This window comes from Rhododendron vialii, chromosome 7a, assembly GCF_030253575.1.
Source record: "Rhododendron vialii isolate Sample 1 chromosome 7a, ASM3025357v1".
In the NCBI taxonomy this organism is placed as follows: domain Eukaryota; kingdom Viridiplantae; phylum Streptophyta; class Magnoliopsida; order Ericales; family Ericaceae; genus Rhododendron; species Rhododendron vialii.
Window position 1 is genome coordinate 7,028,642 of NC_080563.1, and position 22,385 is coordinate 7,051,026.

Sequence of the window (22,385 nt, forward strand, 5' to 3'; positions counted from 1 at the left end):
GTTCAATATGTGGGGTTCACACATACGTGAGAGAGGAAAATCTATAACCACAATCATTCACTAAAACCCTATGCACACACTCGCATTAATTTCCAGGTCTCATATACACTAAGGTGTACATTTTCTCTAAATTATTTTTCTTCTAATTATGAGAAACAAACGGCATTTTTCAAATTTTGGAGTACTATTTTGTTTATCCACGGAAACCCACACACCGAAACAAATTGGTGAACATTATCATTACACGCTTTCGTAAAGTTCACGCCATATTTTTTTACAGCGATTATCACAAAGATTTATTTTTGCGAGGCTTGTCTTCGTAATAATTTAAGCTAGTCATTCTTATTTTGATATGTACTTGACCGAATAACATGTATTTAAGCCAAAAACAATAGATATACAGTTTCATTAAAGCACCAATTTGTAATAACGAATATTTTTTTGACATTATTTTCTACATAAATGATTAAAAGGTTAAAAAGACATCACAAAATGGCCTTGACTTGAAGTATATTTTATTGACATCATTTTTTTACATAAATGATTAAAAGGTTAAAAGGCATTAAAAATAAGGTCATATAGGAGTACTTTATTTATGGTTTATACTAGACGCAAGGTTTCCAGTTTTCGGACAAGCAGAAGGTTTGCGAGCCTCTTATCCATTCTCATTCAATCCCGAGAGGAGGTGAGGGTGGCAAGTCCGAATAAAATAAAATAAAAACTCACATATGAGATTAGGGATAATCAAGATCGAGCTGATGCTTTCCACCACATCAAGGTCGTACTCTACCGCAATATCCTTATTCCTTTTATGCACCAAGGAAACAACGGTTGCGTCCAATAAATAAAGCTTGCGTCCATAGTTAAAAAGTTTACGGTTACACAGAAAAAGACTGCGGGTATATAACTAAAGTAAGCGGCCATGGAAACAAAGTTTGCGTCCAAGACCAAAATCTATCTTCTATTTTGTACTCCAAACTTCCAAACAGATCAGAAGCGTTCTCTCCGGTCTCCAAAAATCTCTCTCTCTCTCTCTCTGGCGGCGAGGACAACCATGGACGTAACCGCCGCAGGTGGCCGGTCTCCGCCAGAGAAGAGAATCGCAAGACATCGAGCTACCGTCCACGTCCTCAGTCACGACATTCTCTGTATCCTCTTCTCTTTCCTCGACCTTCTCGACCTCTTTCGCTGCTCTTGCGTCTGCAAATCCTGGTACCCTCTCTCTTTCTCTCTCTCTAAAAAAAAAACGTTACAAAAGAGAATGCGTGGAAATTGTTACTTTGTTTCGTTTCTATTTGATCTCTCGTATAACACCTAGGCTTGAGCCAAAATCAAGCCACGGATAAAGTGCATCTCACCTCAAATTAAGCTGTTCAAACCAGGCTATGTAGAAATTAGTCTATTTGCACCAATTTATTTTGAGTTGTTAGTTTTCTTATGGTTTACTGATATGGAGTTGACAGTTAAAATTTATTAGTATTTATCAACAAAACAAAAACAAAAACAAGGAAAAGATGCCAAATCCAAAAAGTGATTGATTTGCTGCAATCCATTGGAGCAAATTTCGTTCCTTTTGTTAGCTAATTGTGCAATTGGAAGTTAGTTAATGACGCTAACCCGGGTTTAGCCTCTCCATTGGAGATGGCTTTAGTGTTGGTTTTTTCACTTGTTTAGTCCAGATAATTGTTCTCTTTTGGCAATAATTAGAGGGTCTAAGCTTATGTGGGTAATTTTGATGCATTAGTTATCGTGTCCAGTTGATGAGAATATTTAATTGGACCAATTGCTTCAGTTTATCCATAGCACAGCTGGGTGTCCATTTGATTTCCCCAGTATTCTGAATTCCAGGACATAAAGGATACGAACCATGGTTGGTTCATTTCGGATGTGCAAGCAGTCTATGTCGTTGATTTTTGAGTTCCAACTGGCTTTCTATTGTTGCACAATGCAATGCTCCTTTGTAGTATGGGATACCTTGTAAGAGTACACCTCCCTGTGTGTGGTGAGAAAGTGGGTTTAGAAATAGACCGACTTAGAAGTCCCTTTGCAGTATGGCGTTGTAGTTTTTTGACTTTTTCCCTTCCCCTATTTGTCCTTTCTCCTTGATTTACAAGGCTTTATTTTGAACAATGGACTAAAAGTCTTACCCACAAGAGCAGTCGAGCTGTTATCCACGACAGTCGTTAATGTTTTGACCGCAGACCTTAACCCAACTTGAATTTTTCTTAGCTCTTATCATTTCTTATATTAACACATAGAAGATTTTAGTTGGATAACCCCTACCCTAATATTTTACTTTTGCTGCTGTTATTTATCGGTCCTTCTCCCCGAAGAAAACATATTGCTTTGTTAATCAAGATGCTCATGCTGGCTAAATAGCTATGCAATTGCAGCCGAAGTGCACAATGCCCGTATCACCAATATGGATGTTTTACTCCTTTTTGGATAGGATTCGTACATCAAACACGGACAATGTGGCTTAATTCCAAGTTAAGATAGTACTATTTGATTGCATTCTTGTGAGCACAAGTAGATTTAGGTTTTCTATTATAATCTGGTTTGTCCCAATTGGTGTGCTGTAACTGTATTGTGTGGGTAATGTGAATAATGTTCTTCGGAAAATCGAATTTGTATGTGCTAGAGGCATAATGTTTATTGGTTTAGGTTCTTTATTATCAAAGGTTCTCTTCGGGGAGCTGTTTTTAATCCATACAAATTCTTGTTGGCTTTCTTTTACTATGTGACTACTACTGATCCCTTCTTTTCCTCTCTTTTTTCCTGCCTACCTTTGAAGGAATACAATTATTTCCAAATCCAAGCTATTACAAATTCTTTACTGCAAGCAACAACAGAGTTCTCCCAGTTCTTTCGACATGTCTATTAGTTCTGAAAGATTTTTGAAGAAACATTTGCAGAGGTCGGCTATAGATCGTCATAGGTCCTCTTTACAACAAGGTCCCATTGATGTCTCTCAGTGGAAAGGTCATTCGGTTGGGTAAGTCCTTTCTCCCCTAGCTCATTGTTTTGCTGTTTGTTGGAACTTTTCTGTTTGAAACAGAGCATGGAACACTAATAGGGGATAACTTCAATTCGGATGTAAATTATGTTAAGCAATCTTGAGTAGCACTCAACTAAAAAAGTTAGATGTCAAGGTAAGGGGGCTCTCATGCTTACTTCAGAGCCTCCCTGATGTGCAGTGTGCTCACTGAGCATCATGGACGCATCCCCTACCATCCATGGGTATCTAACTGTGATACCATGTAATACATGCCATGCCATGCATTTTGTTACAAGTTTATAATCGACACAAACTTTTGTGGACTTAAGTTGGAGGTAGTTTTTTTTGATGTCATAGTTCGTCAACCTGTGCCATTTTATTGCTGCCCCACTTCCGATTGTCCTCTACAGTTTAAACAAAAGCTTTGTGGAAGTAATATTAGTTAATGATTCATGCTTGAAACTTGTATTGGACTTGCAAAAACCTCACTAGATATTGTTGTTCAATTCTTTTTTTGATAAAAATATGTTGTCTTCTTTGGATGGGAGTATGGGATTTCTTTTTGTTGAACCTGATTTGTTTTATTGAGTAGAGAAACACTTCAAATGTTTCCCGTCAAAATCTGAACCTTCTCCAGTTTTGTTATCTTACCTCATTATTTTCCAATTTTGGCTAATCTTACTTTTTATTAGGGTTGATCAGTGTAGAATGAAGATGGGATTGATTCTTACTGGTGTTGGTGATAAGGTATGGCCACCATGTACACTAGCTACTACCATGGAGACGTTCTTGTACTTTTTTATGTTTAGTATTTGTTTATTTATTATGGTATTGTCAGGAAGAAAACTACGTCTTCATAATTGTTGGAAAAAGTCCCATTACTTTCCTTTTAGATCTTCAGATACCAACCGGAAAGTCAACGTATGCACTAAGAGACAATACGTACGTGTTCTGCATCACAAGTTCATTAACTTCAATATTTTGTCATGGTCATAGATTCATAGGTTAGGCAGTTTCATTATGAGAACATTCTCATTGTTGTATACATATGAGATATGAGATCTGTTGAAATATTACCCGTCAAAGGATACCGCTTCTATGTGCTGAACTTGTTATAAATGTTTACCAAATGGCAATACGTGGGTGTGCAAATCTTTTTATACTCTTATTAGATTTTTTCTCGGGGGCACTTAACAACTCTCTTTTTTGGTTAGGAGCATGCTTAATTTGTCTTTTATGTTTGTTGTTTATATATCTTGTTGGAGGTCCTTTATGCGTCTCTCTTGATAGTCGTACTTGTTTGTGGGTTCCTCAGTTTTTTGGATGTTCTTCTAGGTTACTCTGGTTTATAGCAAGACTCCTTAAGCACTCTCAAATTGACATATCTTGGCAGTTGGCACCAAGGAGACAAAGATTATGCATCCTTTGTTTCTTAAGCTGGCCAAGTAACTTTCTTCTTTGGTGATAGATTTAGGTGATGTAGGAATATTTCGTCCTTGCAAGCCCGCCTATGTTCTTTGCGCCTTTGACTCGTGCTTATGGTTGTTGGAGTTTGTCCCACATCGGTTAATTATTCCTCCAAAACTAGTATATGAGCCTGGGCAGCCTCTCCACTCATTGCCAATTTGGTTTTGAGTTGGATGCTTTAACATGGTATCAGAGCTAGGGTCTCCAAGAATTTGCTCCCCTTTGTTTGTGCCATAAGTGCACCATTGTTTGTTGTGATCCATGTGATTTGGATCGTTTTTTTTATCTCTCCACCTGTGAGTCGGGGGTCCCATGTGCGGGGGAGTGTTGGAGTTTGTCCCACATCGGTTAATTATCTCCTTCAAAACTAGTATATGAGCCTGGGCGGCCTCTCCACTCATTGCCAATTGGTTTTGAGATGGATGCTTTAACTATGGTGATTACAGCCATAGTCATATCTCTTTATATGTTGCAATTTAGTGGCTATGCATTTTTTCACTATGTTTTTTGGCTTTCTCTCAACTTATCTTCATTAAGTGCTCTAGCTTCTGTAGACTCCATAATTTATGTAGGTAAATCATATTGATTGCTATTTCTTTCCACACATCTATATTTGTTAGTTGTCTTTTGTTTCTTTTTCCATGGGAAGATGCTACAGACCGAGCTATTATGGTTTGATATTTTGTTTTGGTAGGTTATGCGTCTCTGGTCAGCAGAAAATTACAAATGCTTGGACGAATATTCGCTCCCAGATAAAGCACCTCTAGTTGATTTTGATTTTGATGAGAGCAAGGTAACACGAAGAAACAAATTGCATACATGCTTTTCCTTTCAGGTCCATGAAATTGTCTATCTCTATCTTTATGGCCATTCCTCTTTTCTTTAGCATCTCGTCTTTTGAGAAGTTGTTTAGGCAAGTTCCTATTGACTCTCAAGTCAGTGTCTTTGGTTCAACATGTTTTATTCCTCTCTCTGAACAGAAGCAAGTCTTCACATTGTGTGACATTTAACATTCATGACAAAGGTTATAGATGCTGTGGTCCCAATTATGTTAATGTTGCTACGTGAGTTGATTGCCATTGATAGAACTCATAATTGAGAATTGTTTCCAAAGCTAGCAGGTATTACCGGCTGTGAGTCAATTATTTGCTCTAATGAGCGATAGCACAGAAATATATGCAGGAGAAATTACCCAACCTAGACACTTTTGTTTGTATTTGGTAAGGCATAGCTTGCACTACTATCCTATCACTTTTGAGACTGGTTCCTTAAGAGTGAAGCCAACATTCTTTGATCTAAATGCCTTTTTGATAGGATTTGCAATCTCTATATACTTGTGTCTGGGTTGTTGTTTTGGTTGGGACTCGTATATGCATGGATACGCAGTGGGAAAATAAATATATTTCTCCTGCACATACCAAAAGCAGAAACTGCCGTGGTTTTTGACAGGATTTGCAATCTCCATATACTTGTGTGTAGGTTGTTGGTTTGGTTGGGACTCGTATTTGCATATGGAGACGCAGTGGGAAAAGAGATATATTTTCCTCACGTGAAGGCCTGTTTACAAAGGGTTTATGCATGCGGTGCGTGTATTGCTATCCCATTTACAACCTATTATTGCTTGATCTTTGAAGTCTTTATATATTTGGGCTCCAACCTTTCTTCCAGCCAACATACTACATCTCATTGTAAATGTTCTGAATTCTTGGCCATGATGTAAAGTATCTCAGAGTGCCATCACAAAGTAAATAAGAGCTAATTCGACCATTGTTTTGATGGCAGTTTATGCTACTTCATAAACACTATGCATCTGTCATTTTTGGGTTTTAATGATGCAAATGAAAGTCACTGAAAATTTGTGAAACACGTCAAAAGTCAGAACTGATGTTCCCCTACTTTAAGGCTGTGAAGCATGAAATTATTGGTAGAGATGCCGAACTTTCAGAAAGTTAAATTGCTGGAATACGCGAATGCTGGAGAAGCATCAGCAAATGAAAAGAGACAAAGATTGGTCTCGGAAAGTATTTACACAGGAAGGCAAGACGTGATAGAAGATCTCACATGCCAAATCAACACTGCCCGAGCCTGAAAATAAATGCCGGGAACTGGGAAGTCACCCCGCCTACTTCCTCTGGGCAACACATATTCCTTCCTATCCTTACTGCTTACCACGTAAAGCATGACATAGTGACATCCTGCCCCTTTTTGACCCCATATCTGCTTGCAAACTTCATTTCACAGTGCTCCATGGACAGTTATAGATATTCTTTGCAAGTTGCACTTTTTTGTCGGTTACTATGTTGGCGATTGCTCGGGGTGTGCTGAATGATGCTGAAAGCAGACATCAAATTTTGTTTGTTATGAACTTTTTCTAGTTTTTCCGTTATAAAATTGTGTCGATCATTTATATGCAAAACATAAATGTACTTTTTAAAATTGTGCAGTTATGTAGATCCAGAGGCTGCAGTTGGATGTGAGGATGGGACAGTCCGATTATTTGACATGTACAGTCGGAAATGTTCTCGAATCATAAAGTATGTATGCCAAGAAATCACAGTATCTCATATTTGCTTTATCCATGTTTTATCGGCTATTTATAGCCAGGTTATATGTTAAGAAAAGTCCCACATGATTTGTGTGCTTTACCTTTGTTGTGTTACTGGTTTTATTAACTCATTGTTTCTTCAAAAAGCTAGTTTCTGTTTACTATGTTTCTTGGAAAAGCTAGTTCTCTATCCAATAGACATAAGTTGTAGGTCTCATTCGATTCTTAATGCTTAATACAGTATCCATGCAAAAAAGAGAGAGGAAGAAATTGCTGCTTAATACGAAATTTCATTGCACTTAAAAAGAAAGCATGAAAAGGAATAGTTCTTTTTTTGGTCTTGTTCTGTTGAAAGCTTGCTAAAATGTAGCTTTTGGGATGTTTTTTCATGCTTTCATGGGAGCAAAGTGACAAAGCAGAACCCAACACAGGAAAAAAGAAGAGGTGTAGAGAGAAAAAAAAATTAGAGAGAGCTTACAAGACTTTCTTATGTGTTCTGACTGGTTACTGCTAGTGGTAACAAGCTAGCTTCAGAAGTTTGTAGAGGCAGCAAAAGAAGAAAAAATTTCGCTTAATACCAATTATGTTTCTCTTCCATAAAAGAAAGAAAAATAGTCAACTTTTTTTTCCTAATGCTTGGTAGTTTCATTTGCCTTTCTTTTTTGCAGGATGCATGCTGGGTCTGTGACATGCTTAGCTTTAAGCGATGATCAATTGATCATTAGTGGTTCCTGTCTTGGTCGTGTGACACTGTCGGATCTTTCCTCTGATCAGCGGATATCTGCATTGAGGTCAACTGATTCTGGAGGTTGTATGATATCCCTGTTGCGATAGTACCCATCTGATTATCTTTGCATTTCTGGCTTTACCAGTAGTTCCTTCTATGTGTACATCTCTGGCCGTGTATTATTGTGTTTTCTGTCCTTATGATGAAACCAAGAAGGAATTGAATTAGTAGTCATAACTCATAACCAAAGCAGGAGGATGTTGACTATTGGATATTTGAATCTTTCATAAAAAACAACGGATATTCAACTTATTGCATTGGATGACCCAAGGGGGATTACCAGATGCCAACCATCCCTTCTAACTGTCCCTGATTACTCTAGGAACAGCCATGAAAGTTGAATTTCATCTGGTAATCAGGGAGGTGCTCAACCAGCTTAAGAGACTTCTAACTGCTGACTTAGGGAGCTAACTGCTACCCATACACTTGGCATTGTGGCCAACTGGCCAGGGGAATGACATTGACTCTTTGAAAAAGGAACCTGGGGAGATTCAGAGGGGAACGAAATGGGTGCTCTCCTGAGTTCTCTGTAATTGAGTCTTAGTCATGAAATGGGGTTCTATCAAGCAACCATTTCACTCAAGCGAGTACACCAGCGGAATGCCACATTATTCTGGTCTGTATCTTCCAGAACCTCAGAACTATTGTGTTGATTAAGAATGAAAAAGTTCTGTCACCCAGCTAAAGCTAAGTAACCATCTTTTGCACAGCACACGTTGTCATATATTCACCGACAAGGCGACAACTAGCAGGAAGACACCCAGTTGTTTTGATAATTCTGTTCTTCTAGAAAGTAACGCTACATACATATTATTGGAAAAACCAGGTTTCAAAATGCGGACATTGCAGCACTGAAGAGACGATTGTTAATACAGAAATTAGAGAATCCTGCAAGCAATCTCTTGTCTGTTTCTAGTTGGACACTTCTAACTTGGATGGTCTGTCTTCAGTAGGATTTTGACAGGACTAGCTTTCAGTGTTTCTTTTTATGTAAATAAACTCTATGAGTGCTGGCCTGTGAAATCTTGACTATACACTCTTTTTTTCTTTTTTTTTTGATCTTGACTACTTTTGTCCCCATTTATATGTGAGTGTTCTCCATCCTTGTGAAAAGGATTTTCCAGCTATGCATTCCAAGATGAATTTATTGTGAAAGCTTCTTTCATGGTGTATTTTAACGTACTAAGACCTTTTGTATAATTTGTTGTGGAATCGAATTCTGTTACTGTCATAAACATGTTTCGTATCTCATGACAGGCATAAGGACCCTGTGTTTCAACCCCTCTTCGCATTTAGTCTTTGCTGGATCAACTGCAGGATATGCATCTTGTTGGGACCTTAGGTATGCTAGTAGATCTCCCTGCTTGTGATTGGAATGAGTCAACCATAGAAGTTCCTTTGGCTACCTTTTGTATTCTACCTCTCAGGTTGGAGAAACTAATCTCTTCTTGTCCTATTATTGGGGTTTAGAATCATCCTTTGGTTGAACTAAACTAAAACCAGTAAACTACTCGCTTGTGATCAGTTGGTGAACCATGAGGAGCCATCTGGCAGTGTTAACTTTTTCCAATTTCAGATGTGAATTGTGATAAGCATATTAGCAGCGTGATTATTTTTTATTTCCATTTTTACAAGTTCTTAAGGTCTAGTTGTTACTTTATTTTTTATTTGTGTCTTGTGATCTAGCAAGTACATGACCTTACTCAGTGATTATTGGTAATGTTTTTAGTACTTTACTCTTGGTTTGTAATCTCTAATTCCAAACTCTGTTGTATCTTGTTTTATGATATGCAATGATGTGCTCTTTGTTTGCAAAAGAACTAGAGAAAGGTACATGACCTTGTTCTGTTATCTGCAGGACTACGAGGACTTTGTGGAATGTCCGAGTGAGCCCAAACGTTTTATATTCTATGAATCACATGCGAGGTGACAATTCGACGTTAGTTGTTGGCGGAATAGATGGTGTGCTACGATTCTTGGACCAGGACACAGGTGAGGTTTTCTCAAGGTGCATCATGAATGAGAGCAACATTTCAAATCCTTCGAGAGATTCATATGGAGTCGTCCAAATAAAGAAAGCAAGAAGGCTCTCAGAAGATACTCGCATTGACCTCATCCCTAAAACATGTCGCCCTTCAATTAGGTGCTTGGCTGTTGGAATGCAGAAGGTTGTCACAACACACAATGAGAAGAACATCAGAATATGGAAATTTAACAGGTAAAAAAGAGTTTTACTTTTTCTCTGGAAAAGTTAGAAACTATGGTAAAGTTACTTGAAGGCTAATATGCTATATGGCATTGTAGAAACGTGATTTTTTCCTACTGTGCACAAAATTTATATATTGATTAATTGATTTATGTATAGGTGTATTGCACCCCATGTAAAATACCTTCTCTATGATTAATCAATAAGATTCAGATTTATCATCATGCAGTCTTTAAGAGTAGGAGTAGATTAAGTGGATGAATGCCTTTTGACATTGTACCAATATTTACAACACATCGAAATATGTTCTCGAAAAAGATCATAACCATTTGTGAGATACGTACATTCCACTGCCATGAGCTATGTCCTGAAATTTCATCTCAATCGAATGCTGTATCACTGTGCTGGCTATCGAACACTCTGGTGGCTAACCTCAAATTTAATTTGCAAAATGAATCGGAAACAACCAACAAACAGAGGATGATGTTTTACCGTTCCGTTATGGGAACTAGGGCGTCTATGGGCTTTAAGAGACGTTTGGTATGGCTTTCTTGCTTCCCCTTGCCACTATTTGATCTGCTGCCCTCTTTGAAACACCATGTTAGTGAAGGCCATGCACTCTGGCAAGGTTTTTTCATTTTGGGGAAAAACATTTTTTCGTTTCATAACTCAGGATGTCCGGGGTCAGCTTACACTAATCTAGTTACAAATCTATTTGCACACCCTCTTTCACGAGCCTCTGCAGGTCTATTGGCAATATTTTTTTGTTTTCCCAGTGCTTCTGTTTGCTTGCTCTTGGCACACAATCATTAAATCTCTGAAATGCATTTCGTTTTTTTATTCGATTCGTAATTTGATTTTCCTCTTGTTGCCAAAACAGGAAAATACCGACAAAAAATAAATATCGATTAGGAAAAAGAAGAGGAGATTAGTAGTGCTGTATCGAAGTAGAATTCGGGAGAGTGGTCCCAGCCAGAAAGTGTGAGATGAGAGCAAGAGCTCTTGGGGGGCTAAGGCTGGGGACTTGATGCCCTGCTCCTCTAACTGTAACAAATGTTAGGTCTCCCTTGTAAACTTCTGTATACCCACCAACCTGAGACACAAATGCAAATACCATATGATCAAGGTTAATTTACCCAGAAAACCAAGGAAACTTTAAAACGAGCGAAAAAATAAATAGAAAACTACTCCCTCCGTCCCGATTTGTTTGTTCATTTTCACTATTTGGGACCTCTTACAAAATTGTCTATATATTTCAATTTATAATATTTTTTATATGCAATATGGATCTTGTTTGATAGATCTAAAATATGACATTTTCGAAATTATGTAAAACATTATAAATTGTGAGATATGAACAATTTTTTAAAAGGCACGTATGTCGAAATCGGACAAACAAACTGGGACGGAAGGAGTATTAAAAACAAGTGAAACAAATAAGTCAAATACGTTAAGAAAATTCTTACCCAAAAGAAGAAAAATTATTAGAGTGAGGAAATTACCTCTCCATTGAGAAACCAAGGGTGCCATGCAGTCTTCACAGGAAGCTTCATCTTGTTAAGGGAGTACTTGGTTGATGTGACTGGTACCCTTCCATCAGTGTCTCCACTGTGATATGATCAAATGACATTATTTGTTTGAATCTCTTACATTTTTGTGTCCACTCAATCAATAACAAAATGGAAACTAACTTATTTTTAACATAGTAAAGCGCAGAGAGAGAGAGAGAGAGAGAGAGAGAGAGAGAGAGGAGTTTTTACAAATATTTTCTTCTCATTTTATTAACGCAAGCAATCAATGTCATAAATGTTGTTTTTATATATCCAACAGGAGATAGATCATGCTGACTTTTGGACAAGGTCATGTGATTCTTCTTCCTCAAAAGTAATTAATTTAACATCTATAACCTTATTTTTTGTTTAAAGGAAATGAAAAAACAGCAAAACAAGAGCTACGAATGAATGTCTATATATGTGTATGTTAATTATATGTACGAATGTCTATTTATATGCGTTCACATTTTACAAATTCAAGATCCAATACATGGATGATTACAAAAGAACACGAACCTGATCATGTTCTAGCAACATATAGACTGCCAAACTTGCATGTGCTAAGGGGCCCTAATCTAAGGGTCCATCTGTGAGCATTTTCCAAGTTAAAGCCAAGTTGAATGATGTGTTTGTTAGTTTGTACCAGCCATATATAGCTCAACTACTCAAGTGGAAGGCCATTTCCCAAGAATTGATGGGTAACAGTCATGATCATAGTTTTTGGTGGGGGTGGCAAGAAGAAAAAAGTCCTATTGCAGACAAAAGAGAGCACCGATGAACACGCATGAAAACGTGGTATGAATGGACACGTAATTTTAGATTGTTAGTTAAGCATTGCAAATCGTACATATGTACAAGCAAAGAACGAATCCATGCGTGAAATGAAGAGGATTAAAATCCGAGAAAGAGTTAATTTACCTAAATACCCATACTCGGACCTCATTTTCCATCAGTTCTTGGAGGAGGGGAATGATTGTGGATGGGCTGTCTCTCCATTTTTGGATGACATCGCTGCAATTATTATGTCAAGTTTCAATCAAAAAGTCATGTCCATGGCCACATGGAGGCATGTGCTTTCAAAGAGGAAAGTGTTGAAGTGGGAGAGGCATATGCTTTCTAGACTTTTGAATTACAATCGAAATTTGTAAAAGTATATTTACAGAAATATAGTGTGAAAATCAAGAATTCAAAAAGCTCATCCGCCGGTGATTTCAGGGTCCTGCATTCCCTCATTCATTTTCAATAACGCATTTGGACAGAATGAATTTCGAAATCACCGGCCAATTACACTCGGAATTTAAAGAGAGACAGTGCCGGAAGGAGTACTGAATAATGCAGCGTCCAAACAGGCCCTAAAGAGCTGTAGCAAACTCTAAGGAGTACTGATTAATTCTACCGAACAATTGACTTAGGAGGGGTACAGAGGGCCTTATACCTGCATGCTTCCCAATCATAGCTGATTTTGGTAACATTGGCATGCATTGCCTTTTGAACCTCAGGACTATTCAAATAAGCATGCACATAATTATCAGTGCATGGATCGAAATTCAATACCTGCACCAAATGTCAGCACAGTTATAAGTAAGTCAAGTCGAGCTGAATACTATTGCCGAAATGGGTTTAAATTTTAAGTTATTTCCTGTAAAAGTTATTTCGAAAAAGCTTTTTAATCAAACTGGTCATAAGTTCAGCTCAAATAATTGATTTCCTGCGCGAGAGATGCTTCTCTGGAAAACTTAACCCATTAACGAGGAGTTTGGACTGAATCAATTAGTTTTAAGACCACGACTTACTTTTGTAGTTTGTATTTTTTTTCCCCCCCTCAAATTTTTGGTCGAAATATTTGGCTTTTCAAATTTGTCTCGATGAGAGAAATGAAAAAAAAAATAGGAAAGACAAAATTATGCAAAATTTGTGCTGCAGAGTGAACTTACAGAAGCCTTGATGGGTTTTGCAGTGAGATTGGGAGAGAAGCATACAGGACCATAGATGTTGTACACATCAATGTCGTCAAAAACCCTGTTAGCTTCAGTTAAACCACTTCTGCATTCAGCGGACCTAGCGGCGGCATCATCGTCTGAGAAATTACAGTGTTTCCGGATTTGGAGCTGAGCTTGATCGGAAATGAGAGAGTGGCTCCCGAAATAATCCACCATTCCTATATTATCGGTTAGATCGTTGATTACTGCATTCCCAATCTGCAAAAAATTGTACCCGGAAACGAGTGTCACGATATCTTTGATTAAATTATTTTTCCAAACATTTCTTTTTTTGGATGTTATAGCACATCAAAACGCTTAATAACTATTCGCATTTTTGCAGCAAAAGTAGTACGGAGTAATTAAAATTTGGAACTAATCTTGTCAATAGGCGTAATTTAAGAGCACAAGAAATATGAAAGGCGAACAACATTAGATAAAATTTGAGGGCCCGATAGTATTGCATTCTCGGTATATGCCCAAAGTCGGACCCACAACTAGTGGTCCGTGGCAGCACAACCACCCTGACTTTGAGGTTCATTTGTGCCCCTCACTTTATATGGTAGTTTACTAGTTTATACGAATTTTATCATAAGTTCAAATCTTCTTCACTTGGGAAGGTGGTTTATCAAAGGAGGCCTCAAAAGTAAGAAAAGTCACAAAATTAGGTTTGTTTTTAGTTGTTGTAATATTTTGTTTGTAATTTGCTAGCAAGGATTGTGTCGGTCTCGGGTTTGGACATGATGGCCGGGAGGAGAGGATAAGGTAAACAAACAAATATTATTGTAGTTCAATTTTCAATTATTTTTCGCCTCGTGGATAACGCATTTAGGACCGTCCACGGAGAGGGAAAGAGACTCACAATAATGCCTTTGAGGTTGACGAGGGTCTTGTTAGCCAACTTGTTAAAATGAAGGATAGTGTGCGCAAGCTGAGGCACATAATGTCCGGCGTAGCTCTCGCCGCCAATGTAAAACTCCGTATTTTTGTACTCAGAAAATCTCTCGAGCCAATTTAACAAGAACACATAATTATCCGATGATGTTGTTCTATCTCCGCCACTTGTAACGTCCGATGTCGTGTTCGAGTACGAAAATCCTACTCCGGCCGGCGACTCCAAAAATAAAACATTTGCAGCTGCGAAAAAAACCACATAGATTAGAGAATGAAATTATACTAAATTATACATATCCAAACAGCCCCCGTCTTCTTCTGGTTGTATCTGAATCAATTCCTTTCACCTTTTATAAAATCCATCATTTTAAAGTGGAATCGCTCTAGAGGTTCTCGAGCGTCCTCTTGTTACTTTCTTTTAACAATGTCCAAAAAATTCTACGTGTTCCGAATTAAATTAATCAAATGACTTTTCTATTTTTGTTTGTTTTGTTTTGTTTTTGTAGAAAACTGATTCTGAAAATAAAATAAAATCAAGCAAAAGAAGTTAACAAGGAAATTAAAGGTCATCTTCATATATACCGAACTGATCTCCCATTGATCAGTCCTCTCTTTTCAATCCGGTCCAGTTTGGGCGGCCCACAAATGGTCCGAACTGGACCGGAGTGAAGGGGAGGAGAGTGGACGGGAGCTCGGCCCTTACATACCATGGTTCCATGCGAATGGATTCTTGTAGAGAGTTTTGCCGTCGCTGTGGACACGGAATGGTCCCAGCTCTTGCATTGCTCCATAGGCAAGAGAAGAACAACCAGGGCCTGCAAAAAGATATATACCAAGTATTTATTAGTATTTATGCTCATATCTTATAAACTGCGAATGCAATACAACCCAAATAGTAAATTTCATACGCGCACCTACTGGATCTTACAGAACATTTTTATTTAATAATTCAGGTGACCGAGCCAGCATACGCGCACCTCGACTAATCCTTAAAACTCAATCCCACCGTTCAACTGTGGAGACCATTTTTTTTTTTTGGCCAAATGTATCAACGTCGTGCACTAAAACAGGACCTTTCTGTGCCCATTTTATTTTATTTTCGAGAAAAGTGGCATTCTTTAACGTACCGGGGGAAACAATTTTAACCACCCAATACTTTGGACTATTATATTAACTGTACTGACTATATTTATTTATGCTTACTATTGTCACACTTGACAAAAAATTCGATGTTTGGGTTTTTGTAAGAACCATGATCACGTGGTGTTATATATTTATGAAGAGCCCTTCTACAGGGATTGACGAGTACCTACTGATGGGGTACTGACCAATTGTGGAGCCCATTTCGGAGTCTCACGCGAATGAATTTTGTTTTCGGGCTGTGTTTATGTTACAACTGTTGCAATCTATCTGGTCTGGACCAATCAATTCTGGGGTTGGCTAATGGCTATTAACTGGGTATGTATGCACGAGTTAAGCCAGCTGTGTTGATTAGGTAATAGGACTTACTTAAAAAACGGATTAGGTTGGACAGTGGTCCTGATTCTGTTCAGCATTTTAGATTTTCCCAATTGTATTATGTGTTTGTTGTTTGCGTTTTCTCGTTTTTAGATGAAAGTATAATTATTTGTGTATCATGAAAACAGAGTCATATATACGACATTGCTTTGTTATATCGTGAAATCCCCGTCGTTTGCTAATTTTCAGGATCGATTTTCGAACTCGAATTCAGAAATTTGATCGGCTGATTTGAGAAGTTATTCCAGAGGAATTTTGGGGGGAAGATAGATTATTTAGGAAAATACAAAAAAAGAAAACCATTTCTTGAAAACCGCTTTTTAGAATACTTAAAAGGTGTTATGATTTTAAAAATAACTTCTTAAAAAGTATATTCTGCAATATTACTATATCCGTGCATAGAAAAGAATGTAACAACATGCACTGCGAGAATCAGGGAAGGGGGGATTTGAATCCCATGCCTCGCGCAATTAATACTAGCATGCATGAGTAAGAGTAATTATTAAGTAGTCCGGGGGTACCGCCATGTGGTATTCCCGATCACTTTACAACCACACATTTCTGTGAAGTCCATACACTTACTTGTACAGGGGCTCAAGGGCTAGTTTGGCTCGATTCTTTCACTAAACGAGTCAAGTTCGAACAGAATTTTAGCTTGTTTAATAAATTAACCGAGCTCTAACAGAATTTTTTTGCTCGTTTAGTGAGCTCGTGTTTAGCTTACCTCAAGCAGATAAGCCCGACTCGTGTATATGGGATCGACTCGTTTATAGAAGCTCGTTCGGTACTCATGCCGAGTTCAAATTCTCAAATACTAATCGAGTCAAGCTCGACTCATACATTCTTTAACTTAATTCTACCATGAAATTCTGTTCATCCATTCACTTTTCGTAGCCTATGTATTTTTTGATAACTCAAAGTGTTCGGACCACCTACGCCTGAACGAATTTTAAAAAAGATCAATGCCGCCATCTACCAGAGAGGCCGGAACTCAAGTTGCTTTTAACCTAGTGGCAATGACATTAAAAACCATCAAAACAACATTGAAATATTAGAATGAGAGAGACATTACCTCCATTAAGCCAAAGAAGAAGAGGCAAATAGTGCTTAGCCTTCTGTGCTTCAACAAAGTAATAATAGAAAGCGCGACCAGCTGATTCATTGACCGTGACGTACCCACCATACTGATCAAACCCTGCCTTGGGTTGCCCGGGCAATTTGTCAATCCTGTCTCTCTCCTTCATTCCCTCCTGTGGAAAGACCTTGGGCCCATTTCGATCTTGAATCAGACCGAAACGGCCCTTGTCAACCGGAGAATTCTTCCTCAACTTGGCTTTGTAGAGTTGGCTTAGAGCTTCAGTCTGTTTCTTGGCATGGGTTAGAGGTATGAAGAAGGAGATGGTGAGAAAGAAGAAGAGAACTGCGGAGGCCTTGGTTGCCATAGGTCCCCTTTCGTTTTCGAGAGAGAGAGAGAGTCCCAAGGAATTTGGATCTAATTAGCTGTGTATATATAATTTGGTGGAAGAGGTCTCCATGTTTAAATCACACATGTAAAAAGTCTAACCAACCGTTGGTACGCCATAACACATTTTCTCTCTTTCTTGGAGCACTGTATAGTAGTACATATCCTCATACCTAGGCATGGGGAATATATTTAGACGGCCTGTCATCCAGTGCCACGTCGATAATTTGCACGGTGATATGCAGTTTTGTATAGCGAAAACTTTTAACTAAAATAAAAGTGGGAATGAAACTGAATAAAACGTCTCGTATTCATTGGTTAATATTAATTATGAAAGATCCACTGAGCTTAGCTAGCTAGTACGAGCCACTAACTCGAATAATTTTGATACTAACTACTGAACTATTTTTGACAAATTTCTTGTGTAGATAATATTTTCTGCTCATTTTTGCCGTTGCCATAAAAGAGTGCATTTGCATAAAAAAGAAAAAGTATAAACATGCAAATTTGCCTACCAAGAACATGGTCCCATGCATGTGATTAGTTTTTGTCATCAATATTATTTATCACACCCCATTCACCATCTGAGTGTTATATAAAATATAGTAACAATATAACTACCCTCCTCAAAAGGGTATACAATGATAATTGAGAATGGTTGAAACTTAGATGAGAGAAGTAGGAGGAATCTAGCACCCAAACCCAATAATCTAATAACTTGGTTATCCTATTCAAGTGTTTCGATTATGTAGGAAACATCAGTTCTTAGGGAAAGAGTGGGTGTGGGGTTCAGAAGACGATTATGTAATATTCAAAAGAGCTACAGACGCGTACAGAGGAACAAACATTCGTACACATTTGTGTGTTTCAAACCGTTCGATGTGTAGCAATCCTAAGTGCACTGTGCGAAATCCATGTGCATGATGCATCGATCAAAAGGTTCTAGACGCATCACTGCCCTTCATATGTGTCTCTAGCATTGCTCGTCGTGATTTCCAAATATCGATTTAACAAAAAAGAAAAACAGTATGTCCACACATGTGTCATGAAACCAAGTGCTATTGGACAACCCTAAGGGATTAGCAAGTGTTCTTGGTTTGGGACTTAGGTGTTGGTCCATCTTAATTGAGGTCTCAGATTTGAGTTTATTTGCCAACAACTCTTGGAAGTTGGGGCCACCTCAGCCCCATGCTTAAGCGTGTGAAACGACATTTGTAGGGGTTGTAAAGATTAGTTCAAGGTGCACACAAGTTAATTCGGAACATCCTGCATTACCAAAAAAAAAAGAACTATTGGAATTTTTTTTTTGATCATCAAGTACTATTGGTTTGATGAAAGAAACAGCTATTTGTCCCTTGTATTCATGCGCGCACTAATAACAGCCTAGCCATGTGCCCAAATGGGAAGTATACTGTAGTATATTCCAGGTTTGAGATATCATACAATTAGTACTCACTATATATCTCTCAACTTAAATTCATCCAATTTGAGATGTGGATACATTTATATATATATCGGAGCGGGGACCCTTAAAAAAACCTCTAAACCCCCCCAGTTTCCGATTGAATTTTGATGATCCGAGCCACTCAATGTAATCAGAACATGATTTTAAGGGTACCCATGAGAAATCAACAAAAAAATGACCGGGAAGGGTTTCACCCGAACATTTTTTTAGTGAACTTTAATGAACGGTTCAATAAAAAACTGCTCAAATTAAGCCATTCCCAGTTATTTTTTTTGCCAATTTCTAGGACGCACCTTTAAAATCATGTTCTGAACACATTGAACGGCTCGGATCATCAAAATTTGATCGGAAACTATGAGATTAAGATTTGGAGGGTTTTTTTAGAGGTTTTTTTAAGGGTCTCCGAAACCGCATGTTTGGATAAACTTCACATGTTTAAATTGCTTTAGTAGATTGGGAGGGCTAGTGTCTCGAGTCTTTGGCAAAATTAGGAGGATCATTTATCCTTAACCCCATTTCGATATGTAAAATTGTCAAGTCATATAAGCCTGAGGTTTTTTTAAGGGTCCTTGAAACCGCATGTTTGGATAAACTCCACATGTTTAAATTGTTTTAGTAGATTGGGAGGGCTAGGGTCTCGAGTCTTTGGCAAAATTAGGAGGATCATTTATCCTTAACCCCATTTCGATATGTAAAATTGCCAAGTCATATAAGCTTGATATTTAGTTGGTTAGAACCTATGATGCACGGACACTGACACGGATATGGATGCGGACAGTGACACGGACACGAGGACACGAAAATTCTAAAAAAATGGGGACACGGATACAGCAGGGGACACGCTACGTGTATATTTATTTATTTATTTCAATTTTTTTTTTCAAATTTAAATGTCAAAATGTGGACAAAACGAAAAATCCATAGTTACAATATCATTCAAACAAAACTAGACATCCATAAATTCAATATAACTCTATTGAAAAATTATAGTTTGACCCTTGATTTTTTTTAAAAAATTACAATTTGACCCCAAATTGTTTTACAAAAAATACACTTTGACACATAAATTAAATTATGGGACAAGCCACATACGTGTCCCCGCCGTGTCCGACACTTCAATACGTCGACCTCTAGAGATGTCAGTGCTTCATTGGTTAGAACACATATAGATTGGTAGATTAAAAATAAAAGAAAAATGAAAAAAGATCATTCAATTTCTCTCATGTTTTTTTTTTAAATTTTAATGCATGAGCGTGCGCCTTAATTCCTCCATCCAATTTATTAATCCGGGAATCACTGCTAGTCTTTAGAGCGAGAGAATAGTTGAGAAACGAAGAAGTCACTCTCCGACTTTATTACTCTTAAATGCTCATTCAATAGTACTGTGGAAATGTCTAAGAAATGGGACCAACTACGAACATTGTATGCACGAATTTTGTCGATTGATATTTTTCGGCTGCTTGGACTTTACTCGATCGGAAGTCCCTATCAATGATGTGAAACTGCAACTGCAAATGTGGGGAGTCCCCATTTTCAAGGGAATTCGAAGATGGTTGTTGGGTGTGGATTACTCACACAGAAAGAAAGCATGATAGATTTGCTTTAGTCTACCTAGTGGTTTGGACCATGCTCGTGGCCCCGTGACGGCCCTTTAATAATTATATATATTTATGGTTTTCACACATGAGTAGTAATGCTAAGAACACAATTCCGAAAGTGTCCGAAGCCGTTCAAGTGTTAAAAATCTTACGGTTATAAGTCTCAGAATTTTGATAGTGGAAATCTGAGAAGACTGAACTAGACGCTAAAACTGTGTAAATGTTGGAGTTTTATCCCCAAAAAATGGGCCGAAAATCTTTGGAAGGAAAGTCATGTTCATTTAGAATGGAACTGGAGTACATGTTTCCTACTCAGTGAGTCAGTACCTGGACGTAAGTACCTTCTCAAAAATCTGCGTGCACGCAATGATATGCCAAATTCAGATACAAATGTATTGAAGTCATTCAATACAAGTGGATTCTCAATTTTTTGTCGCGATTTTTTGTGGGGCCTACGTGCTTCGAACTACTCTACATACTTCTATGTTTGAATTTGTAAAATTATTTGCTCACCAAATTATTGCTCTTAATAATTTGGTCTGTCTTTTTTTTCAAGTGATCTCACCAAACTTGTCTCAAAAACTATAAGGATCCGGCCTCTCTACGGTTGACTGCAGTCCAATCTGGACCATTCATATTAACAATTAATAGTTCAGATATATTGAATATTTTTACCGTTAAAAAATCAAAACAAATCTAGATCATTAAAAACGCTAACCGACGGTTGCGATCACTTAGACTGCATCTAGACCCAGACAAAGCCATTTCCAACGATAAAAAGTCTCTTATTTTTAGGATCATACTTGTAAAATCTTTTTTCACAATATTTATGATTAAATGACCTGGATTCAACTGAGGGACTCCTCCATTTCTGTCCACGAGAATGATCGATCGACAGCTGTGCAGAGAATTCCCGGGATTAGTTGGAACAGAGTGGTGGCACAAAAGTAATCACTGTTTTGACTGTTTCCGTTGAGGAGAGGAATTGGGAATTTAAGCAACTATCCATTGGGGTCCCAAACCAAATGGACTTTTCTGCATCATACCAACGTAAAAAATGATGCTGGCTTACGGGGAAAGCCAAAGAAGCTGTCGCTTTCGGCTTTCAATTTTTTTACTCAAATATTTTTTAAAATATTCAAGATTAAGTCCAAAAAATTACTTTATCTTGGATATTACAAGAAAATATTAGGATAAAAGTAAAAAAAAAAACTTTTCTGATTCCTTTCGTTGAGACAAATCATTAGGGGTAAAAAAAAAATTCGCAAAACAAACAAACGCGAAAAAAATTTGAATAAGGCCAAAACAAAAAAAGCCCAAAAAATCAGAACTTAGCCGGTTTTTGTTGTTTTTATTTGTTAATGGATGGGTTTTGTTGTTGAAAAATCGACACGGCTCCTCCTCGCCTCAAAACGAGTTAGTTCTTCTCCGCCTATATTCAACGCCATTCACAACAAATAAAATGAGTTTCTAGTACGAAGAACAGTTTATGGTTTAATATTTGATTTTTGCTAGGTACAAATTAAATTGAATTGGGATTTTTTTGGGGTAGTTTTTGTTACTTCCAATATTGGGAGTTTTTTTTTTTCGTAAATTGACATGGGGTTAAAAAAGTTAACCAAAGGGTTAGAGCGGCACCCATCCAAATTGTTGAAAAAGAACACGTTAGTAGTATTTTTCATGATGCTGCTGCAACTTCTGCCATTTGGATGACGTGGAGTTTCTCTATTGGTTTTCTGGACAAAGTTGAGTTACCGGTTCATCCGGATATAACTTTTTCTCTTTGCGAAGGCAAAATTTAGTTTAAAGATGCGGAGATAAATGACTCCCTATTAAGACTTCCGGTTCGGATCTCAAATAGTATCTCTGAGCCGGCACTATACACCATGTCGACATATGTTTCGACCTTGGCA

At 37.8% G+C, this 22,385-nt stretch overlaps 2 protein-coding genes across 3 annotated transcripts; one reads left to right on the forward strand and one right to left on the reverse strand.

Moving 5' to 3' along the window:
• Positions 1-952: 952 nt before the first annotated feature.
• LOC131331956 (F-box/WD-40 repeat-containing protein At3g52030) lies at positions 953-11,098 on the forward strand. Of its 2 annotated transcripts, XM_058365937.1 has the most exons (9): positions 953-1,212; positions 2,795-2,995; positions 3,691-3,745; positions 5,160-5,258; positions 5,945-6,048; positions 6,910-6,999; positions 7,679-7,818; positions 9,055-9,139; positions 9,656-11,098. In XM_058365937.1, exons 1-9 carry the CDS (start codon positions 1,055-1,057, stop codon positions 10,017-10,019), a joined length of 1,296 nt encoding a protein of 431 aa, XP_058221920.1. In that variant the 5' UTR covers positions 953-1,054; the 3' UTR covers positions 10,020-11,098. The 2 variants fall into 2 exon arrangements, with proteins under 2 accessions (XP_058221920.1, XP_058221921.1); XM_058365938.1 differs by lacking the exons at positions 953-1,212; positions 2,795-2,995; positions 3,691-3,745 and adding an exon at positions 3,753-3,940.
• Positions 10,813-17,567, reverse strand: LOC131331955 (serine carboxypeptidase-like 40). Its single transcript, XM_058365936.1, has 8 exons — positions 17,020-17,567; positions 15,137-15,244; positions 14,398-14,672; positions 13,491-13,754; positions 12,992-13,110; positions 12,475-12,567; positions 11,506-11,611; positions 10,813-11,096 (listed from the first exon to the last, which is right to left on the reverse strand). The coding sequence occupies exons 1-8, from the start codon at positions 17,387-17,389 to the stop codon at positions 10,932-10,934; spliced, it is 1,500 nt and encodes a 499-aa protein (XP_058221919.1). The 5' UTR covers positions 17,390-17,567; the 3' UTR covers positions 10,813-10,931.
• Between the last annotated feature and the right edge of the window lie 4,818 nt (positions 17,568-22,385).

Coding starts and splice junctions, on each gene's coding strand:
- LOC131331956 (XM_058365937.1), top strand. CDS start 1,055: ATGGACGTAACCGCCGCAGGTGGCCGGTCTCCGCCAGAGAAGAGAATC. Junction 7,000..7,678: donor AAATGTTCTCGAATCATAAA/GTATGTATGCCA, acceptor TCTTTTTTGCAG/GATGCATGCTGGGTCTGTGA. Junction 9,140..9,655: donor GCATCTTGTTGGGACCTTAG/GTATGCTAGTAG, acceptor TGTTATCTGCAG/GACTACGAGGACTTTGTGGA.
- LOC131331955 (XM_058365936.1), bottom strand. CDS start 17,389: ATGGCAACCAAGGCCTCCGCAGTTCTCTTCTTCTTTCTCACCATCTCC. Junction 12,568..12,991: donor TATGATTGGGAAGCATGCAG/GTATAAGGCCCT, acceptor TAATAATTGCAG/CGATGTCATCCAAAAATGGA. Junction 11,612..12,474: donor GTCCGAGTATGGGTATTTAG/GTAAATTAACTC, acceptor ATCATATCACAG/TGGAGACACTGATGGAAGGG.